General features: G+C 41.5%; 1 protein-coding gene, 1 long non-coding RNA gene and 1 pseudogene across 2 annotated transcripts; 1 reads left to right on the top strand and 2 right to left on the bottom strand.

Annotated features, from left to right (window-relative positions):
* Positions 1 to 1,411: 1,411 nt before the first annotated feature.
* Positions 1,412 to 2,882, bottom strand: LOC150015653 (uncharacterized). Its single transcript, XR_016509755.1, has 2 exons — positions 2,120 to 2,882; positions 1,412 to 1,777 (listed from the first exon to the last, which is right to left on the bottom strand). It is a non-coding gene; the product is annotated as an uncharacterized LOC150015653 (long non-coding RNA).
* On the top strand, positions 2,270 to 27,882 carry COX5A (cytochrome c oxidase subunit 5A). Its single transcript, XM_090270002.1, has 5 exons — positions 2,270 to 2,469; positions 12,671 to 12,787; positions 18,414 to 18,535; positions 25,065 to 25,187; positions 27,716 to 27,882. Exons 1-4 carry the CDS (start codon positions 2,364 to 2,366, stop codon positions 25,176 to 25,178), a joined length of 459 nt encoding a protein of 152 aa, XP_090126128.1. The 5' UTR covers positions 2,270 to 2,363; the 3' UTR covers positions 25,179 to 25,187; positions 27,716 to 27,882.
* Positions 11,373 to 11,724, bottom strand: LOC150015655 (large ribosomal subunit protein eL34 pseudogene; annotated as a pseudogene).
* Positions 27,883 to 27,955: the final 73 nt, after the last annotated feature.

Consider the following 27,955-nt stretch of genomic DNA (forward strand, 5'->3'; position numbering starts at 1 on the left):
CTGTTGGCTTGAATATATAAACTGTGTATTTTGAGGGGGCCTATGTGGTAAGACCCTGAGGGTGGTCTCTAGAATCAGAGTAATTTTTGGCTAACAGGTAGCAAGAAAAAATGGGGACTCAGTCCTAACTGCAAGGAACTAAATTCTGTCAACAACCTGAACAAGACTCAAGTCCAGGTGAGACCACAGACCTGGATGACATCTATTTTTATTTTTTTCCTGGCATACATCTTGATTTCAGTCTTTTGAAATCCTAAGGAGAGAACTAGTCATGTCATGCCTGAACTTCTGACCTACAGAAACTGGGAAATATTAATAAATGAGTAGTTTTATGCTGCATAGTTTGTGGTAAATTGTTATGCAGCAACAGGAAATAAATGCAGGTGATAAGGGCTGAGAATTGCCCTCAAGGTAGTAGGAGGTTCAGAATTCACTGAAAAGTCAGCAAAGCCTATCTTCAGGGGTGGTGGGGACAGAAAACAATTTCTGGACTCAGAGAAACCTAGGTTCAAATCTAAGCACTAATATTTATTAGCTGTGTGACTTTTGGGCAAGTGTACCTTGAGTCTATTCTGTCATCCATACACTAGGTTAAATACTGATCTCATAAAAGTTGTTATGAGTTTTAAATGGGATAATAAATAGCTTTGAGTATGCAGTGACACATTATATATTCACAATTGTATTAAACAATAACACTTTAGTAGCCAATCTAAAGACTTTACACAAAGTAGAGAGACTGACAGCAGTAGAGTGACCAGTTGGGATTCAGTTGCAACATACTCCAGTACTTTCTCATCTTGAGCTTCTGGCTCTTGGAGATTTGATGAATGTTCATTGAAACGCAAAGAGGTCAAAACTTTCCCAGGTGTCCTTTGGTTAGGCTGGTTGGAGAAGGTGAGGGGGTGCTTTGAAAACAGCTATTTTATCCTTTTCCCAGCCAGGTTTGTACCCCCTAAAGACGCTCTGCTAGGAAGGAAAAAAGAAAAACACAGATGCCAATACCCAGGAGAGAGGGCCTGGACTGAGGAAGAGACTGAAAGTCCATTTTTAATTTTCTTAGTGAGTCAGGGATAGAGAACGAGAAAGACCAAGACAAAAGAAACTGTCTCATTATCTCTGGTGGAAGTGAGGTAATTCAAGCCTGGGAAAAGTACCCAGGAACTCAAAGTCAAGATGTAGTTAGTAAGGCCAGATTAGATATTAAAAGCCTTGAAAACCTCACACTGGATGCAGAAGCTTGGCCAGAAATATCCAGGTGAGTTCTTGAAATTACAGATTTGGTGAATAGAGCCTTGATTACTGGCAAATAATCTAATTTCCGAGCCTGTTTCCTTATCTGTAAAGTGAAACCAGAAGTCGGTGTTCTTGCTGCCTGTCACTACCAGAATCAGGAAGTGAAGACTAGGAATGAATCTTTATGGGCGCTTTATTCACATGACCTGGCAATCTGGGAAGACAAAGGGTTACAGACCCTAGAAGACCATCTTACATTTCATCTCAAGCCGCCTTTTTTATAAGGGGAAGAAAAGTGTAGGTAAGGGGTTTGGAATTCAGGGAAAAGGGTAATTAGATAAAAGCTGCAGTCCAGCAATTTTCCAAGCTGACGGGTGATTATGTGTGTCCTGGGTGGCAGGACATTCTTTCCCTGGAGCACAATGGCTCAGATACCATCTTGATTCCTTGCAGTCCTCCTGGGGCACAAAGGTCTAGCTGCTTGTGGATCTTCTGGAGTCGGGGTATGTCCCGTCATACATTCCAGTTCCTGGAACAATAGCTTTCCACATGCATTAATGGCTAAGCCTATTAAATATAACTTAAAGCTAACATTTTTTAACTCTTGATTTCCCCTATCAGTAAATTTTTTTTAATGCTTGTGGATTTGTGACGTAAGAAATTATTAATAAGGTCCCTTATATGTAGGCAGTTGCTTCTCCCCTCCCCCCCTTCCTTCTTTTAGGCTCAAACAGAAGGTAGTGGGAAGCAAAGGTATTTTTATTATAACTTGTCATTATTATTATTATTCCCATTCTGAGGTGATGGAGACACTTCCGGAGCCAGACAACGACACCTTCCACTGCTCCCTCCACCCATTCCCCCCATCCTAGCTTTCTGATACCTGCCACCGTCCACTGAACCACAGACCTGGCAAAACGCGGCCCGGAAACGGTTTGTCCTTAGCGTGCCTACCGTAGCTCGCCAGCAGCCGCGGAGTACCTCGTCCCGCCCAGGCAGTGGGCGGGGCCTCACGCTCCGCCCACTGTGCGTCAGCACGTGAGCCCGACCCCCGCAAGCTCCAGAACGGCTGGTGAGCTCACAACCGGCTTCTCTTCGAGTTCAGCCTGCGCGCCGCCATCGCTGTCATGCTGGGCGCCGCTCTCCGCCGCTGCTCCGTAGCAGCAGCTGCAGCCACCCGGGCCAGCCCTCGAGGTCTTCTGCACCCCGTACCAGCCTCAGGTCCCGCCGCCGGTAAGGCCCCCTCCTGGCACCGCCTGTGCCCCCGTGTCCTTGCGGTGACCTGGGTCCCTGCCGCCACTCGAGGGCAGGCTCGCTTCGCGGCCTAGGCTGCCTTGCCGGCGGGCGTCCGAACCTAGTGGCCGCTGGCCGCCCTCCCCGCCGCGCCCCCAGGGCCTACCTCAGGGCTCCTTCCCTGGTGGGGGCACCTCGAGTGTGGACCTGCTGTGGGTGCCAAAGAGAAGGCTCAGCGCACCTCCCGCGTCCACGCGACCCTTTCGGTCCCTGGGCCGAGACTATGTCCTGGCGCTGACCCCTGCCGCCACCTGACTGGGAGTGTCCGCCGCCCTCAGCGCTTTGGCGAAGGTGACATTGAGCCGCATGCGCGCCGCTCAGTGTTGAGGCTGGAGAGGCTCTTCCGTAGACCCCTGCACCGCGGCTCCCAGCGTCTTTCAAGAACACAGTATGCCTTCTTGTGGGACACAGTATACTTTTTTATCAGGCATTTATCAGTTGATGTTTTCTGGGTCGCCTTCACAGACCTTTCTGTTAATTTTTAGAGCCTGCTGTGCCACGTTCTAATTCCACGTTTAGGATAGATGGACGTGTGTGGTTTCCTGAGGTCTGAAAGAGAACCTGAATAGGTCATGATAAGAGTATTACTGTGTCGAAAGTGGGGTACCACAGACCAGGAATGTTGCATTCTAGAGACATGGGAAGGCTTTACTGTTTGCTTCGGGTTAGAAGCCTCATTGTTGGAGTGTGAGATGTGCTGCTGATTCCGGTTTATTATTATTTCTTCCCTTTATATATGTGTTCCAGGTGACTGTCCAGCTCTATGTTTTTAATTATTGCTTTTAATGATTGCTACATCATTTAGCACCTAACTATGCATATTTTAACATGTAAACTCACAAACTCAAAACTAACAAGGTTTTCTTGACTATTTTGAGTGTTTTTAAGCAGACACTTAAGCAACTAAGGAGTATGTTTTACTTCATTCAGTTTAGATTTTATCTTCTATAATATATCATAGAATGGTAAGGCTAGCGTACACTTCCCAGACCACGAAAACCACTTTATTTCATAGAACAGGAAACCCACCATGTGGCACTGGCTCCTAAAATGATGGTAGAACCATTTTCTGTTTCTTAGCCATAGTTGTTTTTGACTCATCCTGATGTTTATCAGGTTTTATGGTTTTTTATTCTTCCTTATCAAAATGTGATACAGACACATTTTGGGGAGGTTTTTATGACCTTCAAAAGAATTGTTACATCTTGTGACAGGTTGAGGAAAAGGCACAGGTTTTTGGCAAATAATAAATTAAAGGGATTCTATTTTTCTTAGTAAGTTTGGACATAGTGGTTTATCTCCTAAGTGTTCTATTCCCACTCTTGAGTATAATTCATAAACAAAAAGTTGTATTTTAGGTGTTTGTCATATGTAGACCTAAATATTTGCCACAGGGTGTCAGTATTGCTTACAGTTGTGTCAGTGGCTTTCTAGCTGTGTGACCTTGGACATGTTAGTTAACCTTAAGACTCAGTCACCTCATCTCTAAAATCAGGATAATATTTGGTAGTTGTGAGGTTTAAGTGAGATAAAATAACTCTTAGCACCTTGTCTGGCACTAATGCTTAATACATATTTGCTCCGTTATAGTGCATTTCATTTTAGCATTTATTATGCAACTGAAGAGGTTTTTTGCAATTTAAAGTCAGAAAAAAGTAAGGTTCTTAGATGAGGTGGTCCAAAGTCAAATGAAAGCATATATGAAAGAGCTCTAGTGAGGTTAACCCAAGAGTGGCCTCAAGTTTGCTGTAGTTAAGTAGCAACCCAAATTTCATATTTGGACCATGAAGAAGCCTCCAACTTGAAACAGTTGTTTTCCAATAACTGTAGAATTAGATAATTAAAATGTTTTAAACAATGGCTAGTTTCTTTAGTCAAACCTTAAAACCTATACAGTCCTTGCTCCTACATCCTTACCCTAAAAATTGGGGAAGGGTGGCTTTCTCTTTTCCTTTTTTGGTGCAGGGATGAATTTAAGTGGCACTTTTTACTACCTTCCAACCTTCCTTTCCACACTACTCCCACATTTCTAGATTTCTAGCGTTTGAGCCCCAAGGTCCATACCTGCTTTTAAGCCCTGCACCTCAATAATTCTGCCTTTGAATTCGTTCATGTTCCCTCTCCACTAATTTCTGCTTTCCCTTGCTTCTAGATTCACCATCAAAATATTCATTCTTTGGGCTTTGTTCCAGCTGATTAGTTATTAAGTGGAAGGCTATCTGTTTAAACCAAAGGGATTAATGAGCCCCTTCATTTTCCTTAATATGTTAACTTTTTAAAAATAGATGCTTAACTGAAAGTCAAAAAGCATTATTAGAATTAGATTTTTTAGATTGAGGTTGTAAAAAAGCCCCAAGGATGTGTTTATTCATTTTAGACAAAGAGGAAGGGAGGAGGGGGAGAGAAAGAGAGACATTAATTGGTTGCCTCCCTTATATACCCCATCAGGGCATTGAAACTGCAACCTAGGTATGTGCCCTGACAGGTGATCAAACCCACAACCTTTGGTGTACAGGATGATGCTCCAACCAACTGAGCCACCTGGCCAGGGCTGGCCCAGCTTTTTTTTTTTTTTTTTTTTCCTTACAGCTGCTTCCCTTTCTTTACTCTGGTACCTTCAGATTATATGAAAGCACAGAGCAATTGTTTTCTAAAATAGTTTGCCTTAAAATCCTCAACTAGGTAGAAAGGCTGTACTTAAGTAGGGTCAGTGGTGGGGAGAGAGAGAATGCCTATACAGTTTAAAAATCAAAATGTTAAGCATATGGGGGACATGTTCATAACCATGAGAATGGATGCTACTCTACCCATTACTGGAATTAGGAATATAATTTAAACCATGTGGGAGAGTCTTTTTGCCCTCCTGGAAGGGATGTGTGTTCCTGGTGCATGCTTGGTGTTTTAAATAGTTGTTTCATATAAGGTGTTTTGTTATTGTCATTGTTTTAAATACAGCCAGTTTGTAATTGGGACTCCCCAGAAGTAAGGTAAACAAATTATTGAAGATGATCCATTGACCTCCTTGACTAGAATTTGCAGTTGCTGGTCATCTTTTTCACAATGAGAAAACAATACAAGACTTCTGGCCAAGATACAGGCCTAGACAGACACGCTGCATCTCCCTCACCACTAAGAAGGAATATAGCTACCTCAAAACTATAGACAACCAGAAATTTCAGAAAATTGAGCTGCATGGAAGTCCAACAAACAAAATTATAAAGAAATACTCATCCAGAGTAATTGTTAGACATCCGGCCAAGATGTAGGCGTAGACAGACATGCTGCATCTCCCCCCACAACTAAGAAGGAGTACAACTACCTCAAAACTAGAAACAACCAGAAGTTACAGAAAATCAGACTGTATGGAAGTCCGGCAAACAAAGATATAAAGAAGAAATACTCATCCAGACACATAGGAGGGGCTGAGAGGATGCAGTATGATGGCAGGCCAGCAGAAAGCGCAGTCACACGTTTTAAGTCAGAAGGGACACCTGGGGATTGTTCCCAGGTCCTTGCTGGACCTAGCAGCTCATGGTCCCAGCACCAGGAAAAATAAAGCCTTGTTGCTTCTGACTGTGCAGACCAGTGGGGGTTGAGGTGGAGGCAGAAACTACCCGTCTTTCAGCAGAGTCCACTTGTGTAAAGGGCCTTCATGGTCCTAGAATGTCCCCACAGACCCACCCACTCTGGGAACAATGGCCAGACAGCAGTTAGAGGGGAGCCAGTCTGGTGTGAAAGTGAGAGAGGTGCCTGGAAAAGGGGCAAGTGCTGGGCAGGCAGCATTGTTTCCTCTTGGACCCCTCCACCACATACAGCGCCACAACATGGTGAAATGGGTTGCCCTGTACTGATGAATCCCTAAGGCTCCTCCCCTTACAACATAACAGGAGCAACAGCTCCACCTGGGACATGGAGGCAAACAAACATAGGAGCCTGTCAGAATGAGGAGACAGAGAAGTATGGCCCAAGAGGGGGAATGGATCAAGATTCCAGTGGGAGAACTAAGCGACAAGAAGATAGCCAACCTAACAGATGAGGAGATAGACAACCTAACAAACGCAGAATTCAAAACACTGGTGATAAAAATACTCATAGGCTTGACAGATATCCTTGAGTACAACAAATGTATAAAAGAAGTGAAGGCTATGCTAAGTGAAACGAAGGAAAATCCACACAAAACCAATAGTGAAGGGAAGGAAACCGGGGTTCAAATCAATGTTTTGGAACATAAGGAAGAAAAAAACAGCCAATCAGTGCAGAATGAGGAAGCAAGAATTGAAAAAAATGAGGAAAACTTCCCAAATTTTGCGAAGGAGAGGGACATACAGGTCTGGGAAGCACAGAGGGTCCCGGCAAGCTGGACGCAGAGGGGACCACACCAGGACACATCATGATTGAGATGCCAAAGGTGAAAGATGAAGAGAGAGTCCTGGGAGCAGCAAGAGAGAGGTGGAGAGTTGCCTATGGGGGTGGGGGGTGTCTATAGGACTATCAGCTGATTTCTCAGAGGACACTTTGCAGGCAGGAAGGGACTAGAAAGCAGTGTTCAATGTGATGAAAGGCAACCTGCCACCAGGACTGCTTTATCCAGCAAGGCTATCATTTGGAATGGAAGGGCAGATGAAGTGCTTTCCAGACAAGGTAAAGCTAAAGGAGTTCTTCATCACCAAGCCATTATAATATGAAATGTCAAAGGGACTTACTTAAGAAAAAGAAGATCAAAACCGTGAACACTAAAATGACAACAAACTCACAACTATCAACAGCTGAACCTAAAAAATACAAACAAACCTAACTAAGCAAACCAGAATAGGAACAGAATCATAGGTATGGGGATCATTTGGAGGGTTATCAGCTGGGAGGGGAGAGAGGGAAAAATGGGGATATGGTGCAGGGATTAAGAAGCATAATCGATTGGTACAAAATAGACACGGGGGGTGATAATAATATAGGAAAGGGTGAAGCCAAAGAACTTATATGCATGAGCCCTGGACATGAACTAAGGGGGGATGGGATTGTTTGAGGGAAGGGCGTTACTGGGCAGAGAGGAGCAAAGGGGAAAAAAATTGCAACTACTGTAACAACATAATCAATAAAATATACTTAAAAAAAACAAAAAGAAATACTCATCCAGACAGGTAGGAGGGGCGGAGCCAGGGTGGGGAGGATGTGGTCTGATGGCGGTGGCAGCAGCAAGCAGGTGGAAAACACAGTCACACATTTTAAAAAGTAGGGAGGGACACGTGGGAAACGGTTTCAGCACCAGACCAGACCACACAGCTCATGGTTCCAGCGCCAGGGGAAATAAAGCCTCATTGCTTCTGACTCTGAAAACCAGTGGGGGTTAAGGGCAGAGGGAGAAACTGCCAGACTCTTAGCAGAGTCCACTTGTTTAAAGGGCCCCCACAGTCCTAGAATGTCCACAGACACACTCACTCTGGGAACAACGGCCAGGGCAACAGCTAGAGAGGTGCCTGTCCCATTCAGAAGTGGGAGAAGTGCCTGGAAAAGGGGCGAGTGCTAAGCAAGCAGCATTGCTTCCTGTCAGGCCTCTCCCCCACGTACAGCACCACAGTGTGATGAAACAGGTCGCTCGTACTGACAAAAACGTAAGGCTCCGCCCCTTAAAATGTAACAGGAGCGACAGCTCTACCTAAGACACAGAGGCAGACAAACACAGGAGCCTGTCAAGATGAGGAGACAGAGAAGTATGGCTCAAAAGGGAACGGATCAAGGCTCCAGTGGGAGAACTAAGCACTGAGGAGGTAGACAACCTGACAGACTTAGAGTTCAAAATACTGGTGATAAAGATGCTCACAGGCTTGACAGATATGCTTATGTATGGCAAACACATAAGGGAAGAAGTGAAGGCTATGCTAAATGAAACGAAGGAAAATCCACACAAAACCAATGGTGAAGGGAAGGAAACTGGTGTTCAATGATGTGGCACATAGGAAGAAAAAAAAAAAACAGCCAGTACAGAATGAAGAAACAACAATTGAAAAAAATGAGGAGAGGCTTAGGAACCTCTGGGACAACTGTAAACGTGCCAATATCTGAATCATAGGTGTGCCAGAAGGAGAAGAGGAAGAGCAGGAAATTGAATGTTTATGTGGAAAAATAATGAAGGAACACTTCTCAAATTTGGCGAAGGAAATAAGCATACAGGTCCAGGAAGCACAGAGAGTTCCAAAGAAGCTAGACCCAAAGAGGACCACACCAAGACACATCATTATTAAAATGCCAAATGTTCAAGATAAAAAGAGAAACTTAAAAGCAGCAAGAGAAGAGCAGAGAGTTACCTGCAAAGAGGTGCCTATAAGACTATCAACTAATTTCTCCAAAGAAACTTTGCAGACAAGAAGGGATTGGCAAAAAGTATTCAAGGTGAAGAAAAAGCAAGGACCTACAACCAAGATCACTTTATCCAGCAAAGCTAGCATTTAGAATGGAGGGGCAGATAAAGTGCTTCCCAGACAAGGTCAAGCTAAAGGAGTTCATGATCACCAAGCCATTATTATACAAAATGTTAAAGGGACTTATTTAAGAAAAAGATAAAAACTGAATATTAAAATAACAACAAACTCACAACTATCAACAACTGAATCTAAAAAATAAGAACAAAATCCAACTAAGCAAACCAGGATAGGAACAGAACCATAGGTATAGGATTATTTGGAGGGTTATCAGCTGGGAGGGGGAAGGGGAAGAAATGGTGAAATGGTGCAAGGATTAAGAAGCATAATTGGTTGGTACAAAATAGAGAGGGGGATGTTAAAAATAATATAGGAGAGGGTGAAGCCAAAGAATTTATATGCGCGACCCATGGACATGAACTAAGGTGGGTGGGATTGCTGGAGGGAAGCTGGTACTGGGGATTACTATAACAACATAATCTCTAAAATATACTTAAAAGAAAAGAAAAAGAAAACAATACAAAGCTACCAGTCATCTGATGAATGCAAGCCCAACTGAGCAAGAAAACTGGTTATCATGAAATGCTTTCTGAGTGGTAAGAAAGGTACACTTAATAATTACCTCTGGGTTGGAGTACATATATTTCATTTTCCTTGGTAAATACTTAGAAGTGTAATTACTCGTTGGTATGGTAGGGGTGTGTTTAACTTTAATAAACTGTTAAACAGTCTTTCGAAGTAGTTGTACCATTTTACACTTTAAGTATTTAGTGAAGTATAACTTTAGTTTTTGAAAAAGGTAGCTTATAAGTTTTTGTTAACGGTGGTTATGAACATTGTTGTGATCTATGCTTTCTGATACATTAAATATGAATATTAGTCTTGTAAGAGTTATTAAATATCTGTATAGTTTTGATTAAATGTCTGCACTCACCAAATACTTTTAGGTCTAGAAATCCATTCTTTTTTCTTGTCATGGAAATTAAAGGGTGTCCAATTCAAGCCTATTTATATACATGTCCCACTTTATTCTGGTCTTGGATTGTGGAGGTAATTTAGATTTCTGGTAAGACCGGGACTTGAGCTGTGGTCCCCTGTGACTAATGACAGATATTTTGATATAGGTCAAGTGGTAATTTAAGTCAATCCTTTTGCTTAATCTAGCAGTGACAGTCCATCTCACTAGTATTCCATCTTTTCATCTTGTTTTGCCTTCTTTCTTTTTTTTTCACTGTCTCGTCATTTATGAGATTAAAGATGTATAGGATACACCTAGCATTTAAATTTAAGAGTACACTTAGAGCCCAGAGGTTTCTGCCTAGTATCTTTTGGTTTGGGTTTTGTTTTGTTTTGTTTTTGTTTTTCAATAAGCCTTTAAAAAATAATTTAAACCTATACCAGCAGTGGATAGAGGTAGAAGAGGGTATAGGGAGAATAAATGTAACGGAAAAAAATACAATAAAAATAAATGGGAGAAAAAAGAAAGAAACTATACCAAGCTTGTCTAATTCATCTAACAGGAAGTGCAGTTTAATGAATGTTTTATTTCTATAAATTACAATTTTCATAAATAGAAGACTGATTAAAACCTTTTTAGATAAGGATTAATTTATAACTACCATTTATTTAGTACCTACCTACAAAATGCTAAGTCCTAGGCAGTGTTAACTGGCCTTCATTTTTTTTTTTTATTAATATTTTATTTATTTTTAGGGAGGGGGAGGGGGAGGGAGAAAGAGAAGGAGAGAAACATCGATGTGTGGTTGTCTCTCTCATGCCCCCAACCGGGGACCTGGTCTGCAGTCCAGGCATGTGCCCCGACTGGGAATCAAGCCCGCGACCCTTTGGTTCGCAGGCCAGTGCTCAATCCACTGAGCCACACCAGGGCTGGCCTTCATTTTAAATTTAACTAGTGGTCGGATACTTCTATACTCTGCTGCTTGCTAAAACCCAAAGGTAAAATTTCCTTTTCCCCCTCCCCTTCCATACAGAGGCTGTTTAGAAAGAATCCAGATTTCCTAACTCCTAATTCAGTGTCATTTGACAGGCAGTACTAAAATGGAAAGGCTTTTCATATGGTAATACAAAGGGTATAATGATTAGGCATAGAATGCTAAGTGTGTCTTGTTTACTTGACAATGTTATATTTTTTTTAACAGAACAAGCCTTTTAATTTTTATTACTCAAAAAACCTTCATTTTTTTCTTTGTCTTTTTTAAAGATTTTATTTATTTTTAGAGAGGGGGAAAGGGAGGGAGAAAGAGGGAGAGAAACATCAATGGTGTATGTTTCTCATACGCCCCCAACTGGGGACCTGGCCTGCAACCCAGGCATGTGCCCTGACTGGGAATCAAACCAGTGACCCTTTGGTTCACAGGCCAGCACTCAGTCCACTGAGTCACACCGGCAAGGGCAAAAGCTTCATTTTTATTTAGCTTTCTGACTCTGTGCTTGTGCCTTCAATATTTTCACCACAATTTTCTGCTCAATAAGGAGAGCACGCTTGATCCTGTCACAGACACATTTAGCACATATGGATCCACCATAGGCCCTGCAGACATGTTTTTTTGTTTTAGACAATCTCATTAGAACCTTAGGTCTCACAGCACAAACTCTGCAAAATCATCCTGGGCATAAGCCACATGCAAATTTTGCGCTTTCCCAACCTTTTTTGGTATAAAAATACAAACAATTCTATTGCCAACGGTTTGGGACAGCCTAGTTTTTTAGAGGCTGTATTGTAGAACAGCTTCTGGCAGTATGTCAAACGTTAGATCATTGTGAATGCCTAACAACACCATTCCTGTAAGAGGATAGTTTTATATATTTTTTAATCTTATAAGGTAGTGTTTTTTCATCTGGGTATAAGTCAGAGAACATGTTCCCTCTTAGGGGATTTATCAGAATTTGTGGGGCGGAGGCTATATAGTTTGATAAAAGTTTTTAAATTACCATTGCTTTGTTAGGATGTGTAATTTATTTTGGAATATAATTTAATAGAGAGCATAAGATTTTTTTAATTTTTCAAAAATATATCTTATAAAGTCACCGAAGAACTAGAATGAACATTATTTTTTTAAGGATTTTATTTATTTTTAGAGATAGGGGAATGGAGGGAGAAAGAGAGGAAGAGAAACATTGATCTGTGAGAGAAACATTGATCAATTGCCTCTCGCAAATCCCCAGCTGGGGACCTGGCCCACACCCAGCCTGTACCCTGACCAGGATTGAACCAGTGACCTTTTGGTTCGCAGGCCAGCGCTCAGTCCACTGAACAACATCAGCCAGGATGTAGAATGAAAATTATTTTAAATTAGGAATTAATACTCTGCTTATTGTAAAAATTCAGACATTTTAGAAGTGTATAAAGAAATAAAGTTTTTCCTTCTAAAAATAACCAATGTTAACAATATCAAGCTAGCATTACATATTAGGGGAAAAAAGCATAAACATACATCTAAGATGTTTTTTCATATCAGTACATAAGATTTGTTTCATTGGACCTGTTAAATAATTTTCCTACTGTGACATAGAGTTGATTCAAAACTTAAGGCATCAAATGTATTTAATACCAATAAAGTGTACATTTAAAAATAGTTAAGACAGTAAATTTTATATTATGTATATTATTAACACAATAAGAAAAACAAAAAAAGCCTTTACATATCGACAGGCTATATCAAGTACTATTTCTGTACATTGATGTTCTTCTTTCCTCATTGTAGCTATGCAATCAGTTCGCTGCTACTCACATGGGTCACATGAGACAGATGAGGAATTTGATGCTCGTTGGGTGACATACTTCAACAAGCCAGATATTGATGCCTGGGAATTGCGTAAAGGTAATTGGAATATAGACTATGAAACCGTCTTACTTTGGTATAGAATTTTGAACTGTTTGTATATCTTCCACTTCTTTGTTAAAAGCAACTATTTTGAAAACATGCATTATGTAAGCTGAATACTCTCATGCAACTTGGAGTTAGAAAATAACATAGCTTCCACAGTGAGTGTTTCCTGTAAAGCAGGATTTTCAAGCAGGCACAGTTGACATTTTGGACCAGATAATTCTTGCTTGCAATGGCTGCCCTTTGCATTGTAGCATGTTTAACATCCTCCTTGGCTTCTGCCCACTAGGTGCCACCACTACTTCCTCCAGCCCCCAGCTTTGACAATCAAAAATGTCTCCTGGGGGACAAAACCACCTCTGAAGCTGCTGATGTAATGCTAGGTCAGGGTGAACAAGAGTTAAATTTTGTATCTTTTAAATAATTTATGCAACTAGTCACTTGGTTCTTCTCCCTTCTTGGTCATAGTATGGGTTTTTTGTTATTTTTATTCTCAGTTATGATTTCTCTTGCCCTGAATATCCAGTCTAAGTAAACTAGAACTTATTTTTCCTAAATTTATGGATATGTATTTAACATTAATAAGTAACATTAATAACTATTCTAATAGTTAGACTGGTAGATAACTTATTTTAAGAATAGGCAATTTATCTCAGACCAAGAGTATAGTCTCTAACTATATTCTAGCATTACAGTCACTGGTGTCCTTTGTTTTGTTTTGTTTTATTTTTTCAAAGATTTTATTTATCTTCAGAGAGAGGGGAAGGGAAGGAGAAAGAGAAGGAGACAAACATCAATGTGCGAGAGAAACATCAGTTGGTTACCTCTTGCAAGCACCCAGCTGGGGACCTGGCCTGCAACCCAGGCATGTGCCCTGACTGGAAATCAAACCAGCAGCCTATCAATTTGTAGGCTGGTGCTCAACCCACTGAGTCACACCAGCCAGGGCCACAAGGGAAATTTTTATTGAATAATTTTGAGAAATAATGAAAAGAACAGAAATTCCGCCCTTTTGTTAGAGAATCTTAAATTTTATGATGTGTAATTTTGTGCAAAACTGGAAGTAATCATGCCCAATCATTTTCTGGTTGAATGTTTGAGTCAGCGCTGTTTTTCTATTTCTTTCTTTTTTTAAAAAAGATTTTTAAAATTTATTTTTAGAGAGAGGGGAAGGGAGGGAGAAAGAGAGGGGAAGAAACATTCATGTATGGTTGCCTCTTGCTCCCCCAACTGGGGACCTGGCCTGCAACCCTGGCATGTGCCCTGACGGGGAATTGAACCGGTGACCCTTTGGATCGCAGGCAGCGCTCAGTCCACTGAGCCACACCAGCCAGGGCCTCTGTATCTCTTTAATGTCTTCATTTGGGCTTCATTAACTCTGATTTAATATTTCTCTGATTATTTTTAGGTTACTATTCAGTTGAGTCTATCTTAAACCATACTGTATACATTGTACTGAGAGTTAAAGGTATGAGTTGAAAATGACCCTCTTATTTGAAACGAAACCAGCAGATTATTATGAAAGTAGTGTTTTCATTTAAGGAAATTCTGACTTTATTATCTAGAATTTGTTAAAAGTAGATTCTCCCATTTTATAAATAAAAGAATAGAGGCCCAGTAGGGTTCCAAGATCCAATTCCAATGTGTGTGTGGAGGCTTCCCCACACCAACAAACAAATCTGGACCCAACAGGTGTCCAAGAATTCAACCTAATGTGGCATTATCTACCCTACCCAGTAGAATCAGATTCCACAGGTAAAGGGCTCAGTCTCACAAGACTACAAGACTATCCTCCACTTTAGAGGATGTTTTGCAGGCCCAGGTTGTTAATCTGTGCTTCTGACCTACTGGCTACAACTCAGAATTCCCACAACCCTCTCCTTGGGTTCGAATGGCTCCAGATCTCAAGAAAACCTGTTTACTCATTAGATTAACAATTTATTACAAAGGTTATTAAAGGATACAAATCAACGCCTGGTGAAGAGATACATAAGACAATGTGCCAAATGCTTCTATCCTCATGGAGTGTGGGGCTGGCACAGTGTCTTCTGGAAGCTCTCCACAAAAGGACTAAGGGGCTGTCCTGTGGTTTTGATGGAGGCTTTATTTACCTAGCCATGATTGACTAAACCCTTGGCCATTGGCAATTAATTCAACGTCAAGCCCCTCTCCCCTCCTTGGAAATCAGGGGGTGGGACTGAAAATTCCTCTCTTCTCCTTTTTTAAAATTATATTTTATTGATTATGCTATTACAGTTGTCCTGATTTTCCCCCTTTGCCCTTGTCCACCCAGCCCTCTCCACTCCCGCAGGAAATCCCCACCCCATTCTCCATGTCCATGAGTCATACATATATGTTTCTTGGCTATTCTATTCCCTATGCTGTACTTTACATCCCCTGTGACTATTCTGTAACTACTAATTTGTACTTCTTAATCCCTTCACTTCTTTCATCCAACCCTCACATGCCCCCCGACCCCAATCTGGCAAGCATCAAAATGTTCTCTAGGATTCTGTTTCTGTTATGCTTATTTGTTTTATTTTGTTTTTTAGATTCAATTGTTTATAGATACATATTTGTTCCCATTTTATTGTTTATTTGTTTATTCTTCTTAAAGAACACCCTTTAACATTTCATATAATGCTTGTTTGGTGGCGATGTACTCCTTTAGTTTTTTTTCTTGCCTGAGAAATTCTTTATCTGTCGTTCAATTCCAAACGGTAGCTTTGCTGGATAGAGTACTCTTAGTTGTAGGTCCTTATTTTTCATCACTGAATATTTCTTGCCATTCCCTTCTAGACTGCAGTTTCTTTTGAGAAATCAGCTGACAGTCTTATGGGAACTCACTTGTAGGTAATTGACTGAGGCGGAGGTGCCTCACACACCCTAGGCTCAGTTGGAAGTCGCTCTGTCCAACAGAGGCTTCATGACCACAGCGGAACAAACTTTTACCCAGGACACTTTATTATGTCTGGGGGAAGGAAGGTGACTGCTCTCTCTAGTGGAGAACAGCAATTAGACCTTCTTCTCTCATGCCTTTTATTGAGGAGGATACACATGAGAGATACAACAAGGTCAAGATTCATGAATCATCAATAGTTTGGAGGTGTTAGGATTACAGTTGACAGTAACAGATTACATGTACTAGTACTGAGGGCACAGTGGCCAGTCTGCGTCAGGGTCTATCAAACATCTTGACGCCACACTGGCATTAGGTGCAGGGTTTTATACATTCTTATCTAGAGACTGTTTATGTTATACTACAGATAAAGAAAGCAGAGCAAGTTCTAAAGCATAAAAGTATAATAAGTATTTTTCAAATCTAATTCCCACAGCAACCCTCTGAGTAGTTTTCAGTCATGTTGCACACACAGCCTTATGTTGAGACTTAAAGACAAGCACAACCAGAATGCTGTCAGCAGTCATGCTCAGGCCGGGGCTACAATTCCCTAAACCATGAGGAGCGGTTGCCCACAATTGACTGCTTTTCTCTTGCTGCTTTTAAGATTTTCTCTTTGTCTTTAACCTGTGGCATTTTAATTATGATGTGTCTTAGTGTGGGTCTCTTTAAGTTCATCTTGTTTGGGACTCTCTGTGCTTCATGGACTTGTGTGACTATTTCCTTCACCAAGTGAGAGAAGTTTTCTTTCATTGTTTTTTTCAAATAGATTTCCAGTTGTTTCTCTCTCTTCTCCTTCCAGCACTCCTGTATGTAAATGTTGGTATGCTTAAAGTTTTCCCATAGGGTCCTTATACTTTTTTGGATTCTTTTTTCTTCTTGCTCTTCTGATTTTTTTTTTTTTTTTGCTTCCTTATTCCAAATCACTAATTCGATTCTCTGTTTCATCCACTCTACTGTTGATTACCTGTAAATTGTTATTTATTACAGTTAGTGTATCCTTTATTTCTAACTGGGTCTTTTTTATGATTCTCATGTCCTTTTTTATGCTGTTGGTGTTATCTCTGAGTTCATCTGCTCTTCCCCTAAGTTCATTGAGCATTCTCATAACCAGTGTTTTGAACTCTGCATCTAGTAGCTTGCTTGTCTCCATTTTGTTTAGTTCTTTTTCTGGAGTTTTGTTCTGTCCTTTCATTTAGGCCATGTTTCTTTGTCTCCTCATTTTGGTAGCCTCCCTGTGTTTCTATGTATTAAGTACAGCTGCTACATCTCCCTAGCTTGGTAGTGTCTCAATATAGTAGGTGTCCTGTAGGGCCCAGTGGCACAGCCTCCTCTATTACCCAAGCTGGGTTCTTGAGGTATGTGGACTGTGTTAGCTGTGTATATCCTTCTATTGTAGTTGAGCATTGATTGCTCTTGGTATGTCCAAGGTCAGCCACCACCTGTGTTCTGTCTGGAGTCACACAGCATGAGCTACAAAGCGATCTGCAGATGGCTGCTACTTGTGCTGGGCTTGGAGGTATCCAGGCGAGGCCAAGCTGTGAACCAAGGCTGGCTGCTGCTGTCGCCAAGCCTCTGGCCACTTAGTGAGAGGTATGGGGCTTGCTGAAGCCAGATGCTCCTCATTTGAGAGAATTTAGGAAAATCTGAAGCATTGGCCAAGACAAGCCATTTGTATAGAAAGGCCACTGGAAACAGCTTGGGTTGACCCACAAGTTGGGAGTGGCAGGGCCTCAGAACCACCAGGGTGGGGCAAACAGTATAACCAGTTTTGTGATGTCTCTGATACAGAGCCTGCCTGTCAGCTGTGTAGCTCTGTGCAGGAAGGGCTCGGAAAAGGATCAATAGCTTCTGCCAGCACCTCTGTCTGGGAGAAAGCTGCCTCCCAGCTCTCACTCTGATGTGAGATAATTCAGTTCCTCCCCATCTGTCTCTGATGCCTTTCAGGCTGCTGCCTTTGTGCTGGAGCTCAGATCAAATGAATCTGAGTAAGTCTGTGTGTGGGCCCTTTGAGTGGAACTTCCACTGATTCCAGCACTTTCTGTCTTCCACAACCTCTATCCCATTGGCTTTTACAGCCAGAACTTATGGCATCTTCTCTTTCTGCCACTTGAACCCTGGGCTGGGGGACGTGTTGTGGGACTGAGACTCTTCACTCCTCAGATGTCCCTGCTGATTTTTATCTGCTACAGATGGATGTGGAACCAGTCCATTCTGCACCTCTGCCCCTCCTACCAGTCATGATGTAGTTTGTTTTTTAATTCTGTAGTGGTAGGGCTTCCATTCAGCTCAATTTCTGACAGTTCTGAATGATGGTTCTATAATTTAGTTGTAATTTTGATATGGTTGTGCGAGGAGGTGAGCTTTGTTTACCTATACCACCATCTTGACCAGAAGTCCTAAAAATTCCAATCTTCTAACCACAGTGTTGGCCTTTACTGGCAATCAGCCCCCACTCTTGGGTGAGGGTCCAAAAGCTACCTGCTTAATATAACAACAGGCACCATTGTGCTCTCATCACTTAGAAAATTCCAGAAGGGTTTGGGATTCTGTGCCAGAAACAGGGACAAAGACCAAATACATATTCATTTTAAATCCCAATGTCACAGGCTAAAACAGACAAAGTCACATGTCTGTGATTCAGTAAAAATATAGATAACTAAATTATAGTCTAAGTGAGAATATTTCAGGTTGATATGGCCCTTCTTTTTAATTTGACAGGGATGAACACGCTTGTTGGTTATGACCTGGTTCCAGAACCCAAAATCATTGATGCTGCTTTGCGAGCGTGCAGACGGTTAAATGATTTTGCTAGTGCTGTTCGCATCCTAGAGGTTGTTAAGGTCAGTAAAATAATGCTAAAGTTGTTCTGGAAATATGTGATCTTTTCATTAGGTATCAGCATATTCTGTATTTTTGAATTTGTTAAAATACCTAAAATTAGTTCTTATATAGCTAGAGAGAGTATACATTATCATTAATAATTTTCCTGGAGTGCAACTTGACTTTATCCCAGGCCTTAAAAATTGTGCTTGAGGACTTACAGCCGAGATGGAGGTCTAGACTCACATGCTCCATCTCCCTCCACAACGAAGAAGGAATACAACTACCACAAAACTAGAAACAACCAGAAGTTCCAGAAAATCAAAGTGCATGGAAGTCCAGCAAACAAAGATATAAAGAAGAAATACTCATCCAGACAGGTAGGAGGAGCGGAGCCATGGCAGAGAGGACATGGTGTGGTGGCGGCGGCGGCGGCGGCAGCAAGCCAGCGGAAAGTGCAGTCACACGTTTTAAAAAGCCAGGACGGACACCTAGAGAGCGTTCCCAGGTCCTCACTGGACCTCGCAGTCCATGGTCCCAGCACTGGGGAAAATCAAGCCTCGTTGCTTCTGACTGTGCAGACCAGTGGGGGTTGGGGTGGAGACAGAAACTACCAGTCTTTCAGCAGAGTCCACTTGTTTAAAGGGCCCTCACGGTCCTAGAACGTCCACAGGCCAACCCACTCTGGGAATGATGGCCAGGGCAGCAGCTAGAGGGGCATCAGTCCAGTGGGGAAGTGGGAGAGATGCCTGAAAAAGGGATGAGTGTTGGGCAGGCGGCATTGTTCCCTCTCGGACCCCTCCCCCACATACAGCGCCACAACGTGGTAAAACGGTTTGCCCTGTACTGACAAATCCCTAAAGCTCCACCCCTTACAACATAACAGATTGGACAGCTCTACCTAAGACACAGAGACAAACAAACACAGGAGCCTGTCAAGATGAGGAGACAGAGAAGTATGGCCCAAAAGAGGGTACAGATCAAGGTTCCAGTGGTAGAACTAAGTGATGAGGAGATAGAGAACGTAATAGATGCAGAATTCAAAACACTGGTGATAAAGATGCTCACAGGCTTGATAGATATGCTTGAGTACAACAAATGTATAAAAGAAGTGAAGGCTATGCTAAGTGAAATGAAGGAAAATCCACACAAAACCAATAGTGAAGGGAAGGAAACCGGGGTTCAAATCAATGCTTTGGAACATAAGGAAGAAAAAAACAGTCAACCAGTGCAGAATGAGGAAGCAAGAATTGAAAAAAATGAGGAAAACTTCCCAAATGTTGTGAAGGAGAGGGACATACAGGTCTGGGAAGCACAGGGGGTCCCGGCAAGCTGGACCCAGAGGGGACCACACCAGGACACATCATGATTGAGATGCCAAAGGTGAAAGATAAAGAGAGAGTCCTGGGAGCAGCAAGAGAGAGGTGGAGAGTTGCCTACAGGGAGTGCCTATCAGCTGATTTCTCAGAGGACACTTTGCAGGCAGGAAGGGACTGGCAAGCAGTATTCAATGCAATGAAAAGCAATCTACAACCAAGATTACTCTAGCCAGCAAATCTGTCGTTTGGAATGGAAGGGCAGATGAAGTGCTTCCCAGACAAGGTAAAGCTAAAGGAGTTCATCATCACCAAGCCATTATAATATGAAATGTCAAAGGGACTTAACTTAAGAAAAAGAAGATCAAAACAATGAACACTAAAATGACAACAAATTTGCAACTATCAACAACTGAACCTAAAAAATACAAATAAACCTAACTAAGCAAATCAGAATAGGAACAGAATCATAGGTATGGGGATCATTTGGAGGGTTATTAGCTGGGAGGGGGGAGGGGGAGAAATGGGGAAATGGCGCAGGGATTAAGAAGCATAATCGGTTGGTACAAAATAGACAGGGGGAAGTTAAGAATAATATAGGAAAGGATGAAGCCAAAGAACTTATATGCATGGGGAGTTGGAGCCGCTCGTGGCATGGCTCCCTCCCTGCTTGCTGATTCCCTCAATAAACTTCTTTTTTCCTGCTCGTTGCGTCTTGATGGCTTTCTGAGCAACATCATTCTTACATTATGGTGCCGAAACCCAGGATTGGGACACCAGCTCAACTGGGACTCCCGAGTCGGACTTGGGCCCTGAGCTGGCCCCCAATCCTTGGACCCGGAGTCGCTCAGACCTCCATGAGTCAGCAGCTTGAGCTTCCCCTCTGGCTTGCTGACCCATTTACCTCCTTTTTCCTACAACCCCTTCCCTGAATGCCATTTACTCACAATCAACACCAACCCTTAGATTCATAGGTGAGTCCCCGCCTTAGTCTCCCCCAGTGGTTCTGTTTCCTGGTCTATCTGAGACCATTCCGGGCAGTCTGGCTCTAAATCTGAGTGCTCATCAGAACCACTCTCGGGGTCATTTGACTCCTCGGGTCAATCCAGACCCACTCTCCAGGGCCTGACAACTCCTAGGGATGCCTGGGATGAACCAGCGCCTCTCCTCTTGGCTTTTGGCCCTCCACTCTCTGGTCAAAATGGGGACACTCGTCTCGACAGATTGTGGAGGCAGGAACGTTGGCTTGGAATCACCCTACTCCTCTTTCTCAGATTCACATTAACCCTAACCATTGCCATGGGAATTGGCCAGTCCCTCACACCCAAAGATACCCCTCTTGGGTGTTTAGTCCATAATCTCAAATCTCTCCAACTAAATGGAGAAGTCAAGGCCTGTTGACTTGTCTTTTCTGTCCACCGTCGTGTGGCCCCAATATCCTCTAAATAACCAGAGTTGGTAGCTGGAAAACGGCTCACTTGACTTCGGAGTTCTCACAGACCTTGATAATTTTCTCTGACATTCGGGCAAGTGGTCAGAACTTCCCTATGCTCAGGCTTTCTGGACTCTTCGGAGCAAACACTCTCTCTGCAGACAGCTCACTACCCACCTTCTCAGGAAAAAGTCACCTTCCTCTCGACCTTCTGCACCCCCTATAACCCCTTCTCCTTTTTTCTTATACAAAAAAATACTCACAATAAAACACCGGAACACAGGATTTTAGCAGTAACCGAAGCAGTTGTTTATTCACAGACCTGCAGCTTTGGGTGCAGGCAAAAACCAAAGATCCTTACCAAGAGGATCAAGCTGGCTGTTCTTATCCTATCGCCGCGCTCCCCACCCCTTCTCCATCTCTGTTTTTCCATGCTGAATACTCCGGAGTTTTAATATAATGCAATTAACTAAATTAAGAGTAATCTGGTTATAGGTCTATCTCCAGCCCTTCCTTGGTGTTTCCCTGTTTTGTTTGCTGGGCTGCCAGGCTGCATTTTCCCATTTCCCAGGGTTTAGTAATAAACGCCCTCCCCTCGGATTACAGATGTCCTTCGTTCTCAGAGGCATTTGTGCTAAGCCATGGAATGCCCCTTTTCTAATGCTAATATTGTTAACTCTGGCTCAAAAAACCCTCCTAAATACATTTGCCCTTCACTGCAAATTATTTTCTACTGATCTGGGAGCCACCGGTTTCCTTGCTTCTTACACTTGGACACTTCCAATCCTACTGACAACCCACCTCCCTACGACCCTGCGCCGGAGGCCCCTTTGCCCCCTTTAAAAAAAAAAATAAGAAGAAATTATATGCATGGACATGAACTAAGGGGTGAGATTGCTGGAGGGAAGGAGGATACTGGGCAGAGGGGAGCAAAGGGGAAAAAAATTGGAACTACTGTAACAACAATCAATAAAATATACTTTAAAAAAAAATTGGGCTTGAGGACTTCCAGCCAAGATGGAGGCCTAGACCGACACACTTCATCTCCCTCCTCAACTAAGAAGGAATACAGCGACCGCAAAACCAGAAATAACCAGAAGTTCCAGAAAATAAAGCTACATGGAAGTCCAACATATAAAGTTATAAATAAGTGGTGCTTGTCCGGACAGGTAGGAGGGGCAAAGCCGGGCCTGAGAGGTCAAGCTGTGCTGGCAGCAGTTAGCTGTGCAGACGGCGGTGGGACGGCAGTAAGCACATACACCTGTATTTAAGGGGAGGCGAGAAGCGCCTGGGGAGCACTCCCGGCTGCAGACCAGACCCGTTAACTCACGATTCCAATGCCGGGGAAGGCAGACCCCCATTGCCTCGGACTGTGAGGGCCAGAGGACGTGGGGATGGAGGAGGAGGCTCCCGGTCTCTCAGTGGAGAGTGAATGGCAGGAATCAATCTTGGACCCCCGCCCCCACACAAAGTGCCACAGTGTGGTAAGAAGGGTCACCCAGTAATGATGAGTGCACGGGGCTCCACCCCCTATAGCGTAGGAGGTGTGACAGCCCTGCCCAGGAAGCAAAGGTAAACACAAAACTGTCAGGATGGCACAGATCATGATAGAGATCCCGGTGATGCAGCTGACCAGACAGCAAATATCTAATCTAAGGGCTCAGCAGACAGGAAATCTTTCTGAGGCACAGTTCAGAGCTCTAGTTATAAGAAAGCTTACAGATCTAACTGGATCTTAAACAACACGGGGAAGGAATGAAGGCTAGTTGTGCTGAAATGAACAAAAACATATACGAAACAAGTGGTGAGGGAGAAAGAAAACCAGGGATCAAATCAACAAATCGGAACATAGGGAAGGAACAGCCAACCAGTGCAGAAAGAGGAAATGAAAAGTGAGGAAAGTGAGGAGAGGCTCAGAAACATGGGACAGCTATAAGTGGGCCAACATCCGAATCATAGGGTTGCCAGAAGGTGAAGAAGTACTAGAAATTGAAAAATTATGTGAAAAAATAATGAAGCAGGACTTCCCTAACTTGGGGAAAGAAATAGAATTACAGGTCCAGGAAGCACAGAGAATTCCAAAAATACTGGACCCAGAGAGAACCACACCAAGACACATTATAATTGAAATGTCAGAAATTAAGGATAAAGAGAGAATCTGAAAAGCAGCAAGAGTGAAGAGAATTACGTACAAACGGGTCCTAATAAGACTATCAGCTGATTTCTCAAAAGAAACTGCAGGCAAGAAGGGACTGCCAAGAAATATTCAAAATAATGAAAAGCAAAAACCTACAGCCAAGATTACTCTATCCAGTGAAACTGTCATTCAGAATAGAAGGGCAGAGAAAGTGCTTCCAGGACAGAGTAAAACTGAAGGAGTTCATCAGATCCAAACCACTGTTATATGAAATGTTGAAAGGGACTTGTTTAGGAGAAAGAGGATCAAAACTATGAACATTAAAATGAAAACTATCACGACAACCAACAACAGAAGCTAGGGAATCAAAACAAAGGCAAACTAAGTAGGCAACCGGAGTGGAAAAAGAATTATAGGTATAGGGAACATGGAGGGGAGGTCAACGAGGAGGGGGAATGGGAGAAAGGGAGGAGATGGTACAGGAATTAAGAAGCATGGTAGGAGGGAGTGGAGTAGATAGGAAGATGTTGAGAAGAACTATATGCACAACCAATGGGCATGGACTGGGGTGAGGACAACTGGAGGGAGGGTGGGTCACTGGATGGAAGGGAAAAAAGAGAAAAGAAATTGGGACAACTGTAACAGCAAAATCAATAAAGCATATTTTAAAAATTGTGCTTGATACTCTTAAAGTTCAGCGCTTCAGTTGAGAATTTATTTTAAGGATATAGAAAGGTTTTGCTATAATTTATCTTTGTGCTATTTGTAATATGAAATTAAATGTTGTTAGTGGTTTTTTAAGACTTCCCAGAAGTGGTTATTACACATCTCTTAATGTTTAAAAACATGTTTAACATTAAACATACTTATAACATATTAACTGAAGAAAATTATGAAACCGTTTTTGTGGTGTGACCCCATTTTATTAAAATATATTTAAAGATAGATAGATGAAAATATAGGTGGACATATTCTCCCTCTTGTTTGATTATAGTTACTGATTTTTCTGTAATGAGCAAATAAATATGTTTTATTTTCAACAAGAATTTTAAAATTTAAAAAATACAACTAAGGAGACTTAGAATTTGTTAAAGACAGAAAAATAGCAGAATTCGTGAAAACTCTTGCCCTGGAGATAAGTATTGTCTATTTGTAGCTCATCATGAAAAGACATGGTCTATAGGAAGGAAATTCAAGGTCTGTAAAAGAAAAAGTGTGACATTACTTTATCTGCAGTGGGTAAGATAAGGGTTCTGTAAGCTATCAGTTCACTCAGCACTAGTAGTTAATTCAGTTAGGGTCTCAAATTGGAGGCAAAGTTTAAAAATTTTCCTCTGTTAACCTAATTATTCCTGTTGCCTACTGGACATGTTTAATAACTTTCACAAAATTCTGTCATCGCCACCTTGTTTTGCAGTAACTCAAGCTTTGAAAATTTTTTCTGAATTTAGTCTAATTGTCTTATTTTCAAAGTGTCTTAAAACTCTACCTACAATAGTGCCCAGAAAGTTGCTCTCTTTGTTAAACGAATATGTTAACTTAAAAGTAGGTGACATATTTTGCTACTAGCCTCTGCATATGTGACTAAAAGCATTTTCAAGTTCATTTTGTAAATAGAAATTGCTTTTCAGAGAACTAAATCTGAATATTTTCTTTGCCATCAGGACAAAGCAGGACCTCATAAGGAAATCTACCCTTATGTCATTCAGGAACTTAGACCAACTTTAAATGAACTGGGTATCTCCACTCCAGAGGAACTGGGCCTTGACAAAGTATAAACGCTATGGGTAAGTAACATACCATTAAATAAAGCAGAAAAGAATCCAGGGAGTGAATGAGTGACATTTCAGTGTTCTCAGAGTAAGACCTTTTAATTTGCTTGTTAGAGGCTGTGAGCAGAGAGATTTAGAGAGTACCAATAATTAATGATAACTTTAAGAAGCTAGGATTGTTAGTATTTGTTTTTCTTTTTTAAAAAAATTTATTTTTTATTGTATTTTTTCATTACCATTTATCCCCCTCGTACTCCCTCCCCTCACTGTAATCACCATACTGATGTCCATGTCCATCAGTCCTTTTTCTTTTGTTCTCAGTCCCTCTACCCGCTAAACAACCCCCCCACCCAGCCTGCTCTCTACCTATGAATCTGTCTCTATTTTAGAATTGTTATTTTTAGTTGTTATGATTGTTCTTTTACTGGTGGAAAGGGGAATAAAGGTCTCCTTAATAAAAAATTTATATAAAATAATTCAAGCATAAAGAATAGCATAGAGAATAAATGTTAACCACTCCCAGGTTTTCAGATATTATTATTTTGCCAAATTTGCTCAAGTTCCCCCCCCCCCCCATACACACACACCAAGAAATGATTGGTTACACCTAGAGTTGAAGCCCCCTGGGTACCCTGTCTTCATTCAAGCCCATTGACCTGCCAAAAACTAAAAGTAATTCACTGTATTCAATATGTTTACCGTGCATGCTTTTATACATCTGTTTATTTTTAACAGCAAGGTTTTATTAATTTAATGCTTTTGTTTTTGAGTGCCCAGGTTAGAATTTAATAATCAAGTAAATGTTCTTCAATAATAAAAACTTATTTGATACCTTGTTTTTTATGGAAAGACAGATTAGGTAATAAAACCAGCTACAAAATTGTCTAGGTAGTGAACAGTGTGCAGAAAATTCTTTGCAAAACAAAATATGTAAGCAGTAACTCATTTTTTATAAATTTAACAAACACATACAGTATATATAATTTTTTGATATGCATCAGGCACAGTTTTAAGTGCTGTATACATATTACCTCATTTAATCCTGATAAACAGTCCTGTGAGGTGGTTACTATTATTATAATTATTCTCATTTTATTGTTTACTGCTGATAAAACTGAGGCATGTTGTCCAAAGTCCAGGTGGTAGAATCCACATTTAAACCTAGGCAGACTGGCTCCAGAGTTCACTGCTCTTACTGTGCCATATGTCCTGTGTTGGCATTTATAAAGGCCGTACTCTTATTTCTCAAAGCTAAAATATGAGGCTTAAATAAAATTGGACCCAAAAATTATTTGACGAACTAATATCAGATCCTTCACAAGATACAGAACCAGTAAGCCAGCTTAGGGTATCATTAGTGAACATTCAGTTTTCCTGCTTACAGACTAAGCAGAAAATGCTTTGAGGTTTTACTATAATCTACTTTTGGGCTTGCCTTTTTGAGCAGCAGTCTTAATTTTATCTTTGTCGACAACCACCACCTTCTGAAATAAGATAGCTCATCTTTGTAATATATGGAAAGGTTTTTGTTTGTTATTAAAAATGTCCATGAGTACTTGAAGAAAACTAGGTATTCAGAATAGAAGATTTCCTAGTTCTAGTTTTGAAACTCTTATCTATGGTTCATATTTCATAATGGACTCTTGAGGGGTTGTTTAAACACTTGGGCTTAATTTTTTATCAAGTGTTATTCCAAGGAGTCCAGAAGATCTTTGTTATATAGACTATATTCTTGCTTCAGTAACATGTTTCTTTAAAAAATTTTTCCTTTTTTTTAAAATCCTCACCCAAGGATGTGTTTATTGATTTTAGAGAGAGAGAGAAGGCAGAGAGAGAAACATCGATTAGTTGCCTTCCATACACATTGCAATGGAATTGAACCCACAACCTAGGTATGTGCCCTGACTAGAAACTAGACCAGCAACCTTCTGGTGTATGGGATGGCGCTCCAACCAACTGGGCTACTTGGCCAGGACTAAAAGAAAAATTTTAAGGGCAACTTCCCAACACTTTTCTGATTGGAAAAGAAAACTGACACAGCCCTGGCAGTGTAGCTTAGTTGGTTAGAGCATTGTCCCTATACGGCAGAGTTTCAGGTTCTTGCCTGTTCAATCCCTGGACAGGGCACATAGAAGAATCAACCAATGAATACATAAATAAGTGGAACAGCAAATTGATCTCTCTCTCTCTCTCTCTCTCTCTCTCTCTCTCTCTCTCTCTCCCCCCCTCTCCCCCCTCCCCTCTCCTGCTCCCTCCAACCCTCCCTTCCTAATATCAATTTTTTTTTAAATTAAAAATAAATAAGCAGCCAATGAATGTATGAATAAGTGAAACAACAGAGTGGTGTTTCTCTCCTTCCTCTCTGTCTCTTAAATCAATTTTTTAAAAAAGACTTAACATGGTAAGTACCAGGTGTATAAACAAAAAAGCCACAGAAAAGGCTACATAGAGGCAGTGATTTCCTGGCTGTTGCTCTAAAGAAGGTTATTTTAAACATTTTTACCTTTTATTTCCTGACTAATTCTTCATGCTTTCTCTTACAGATGGGCTTTCCAAGGATTTACTGATAATGCTACTTGATTATAAACAATCACCTGGAAATACTGATGATAACATATTACTTTATTTGAACAAGTTTTCCTTTATTGAATACCAAACCATGTAGTGGTAACTTGGACTTTAATAAAAAGCAAATGAGCTTGAACTGAAATTAGATATCGTTCCCTGTGTTTGCATTGGAAAACAGAAAATGAACTATTAGAAGTCTGTTAGTTTTGCAGTTT

The sequence above is a fragment of the Furipterus horrens genome, unplaced genomic scaffold (assembly GCF_987537825.1).
Source record: "Furipterus horrens unplaced genomic scaffold, mFurHor1.1.pri manual_scaffold_3, whole genome shotgun sequence".
In the NCBI taxonomy this organism is placed as follows: domain Eukaryota; kingdom Metazoa; phylum Chordata; class Mammalia; order Chiroptera; family Furipteridae; genus Furipterus; species Furipterus horrens.

Excerpts from the sequence above, each read along its gene's own strand:
- COX5A (XM_090270002.1), top strand. The coding sequence starts at position 2,364 with ATGCTGGGCGCCGCTCTCCGCCGCTGCTCCGTAGCAGCAGCTGCAGCC. Across the intron at positions 2,470-12,670 it reads AGCCTCAGGTCCCGCCGCCG|CTATGCAATCAGTTCGCTGC; the intron begins GTAAGGCCCCCT and ends TCCTCATTGTAG. Across the intron at positions 18,536-25,064 it reads GCATCCTAGAGGTTGTTAAG|GACAAAGCAGGACCTCATAA; the intron begins GTCAGTAAAATA and ends CTTTGCCATCAG.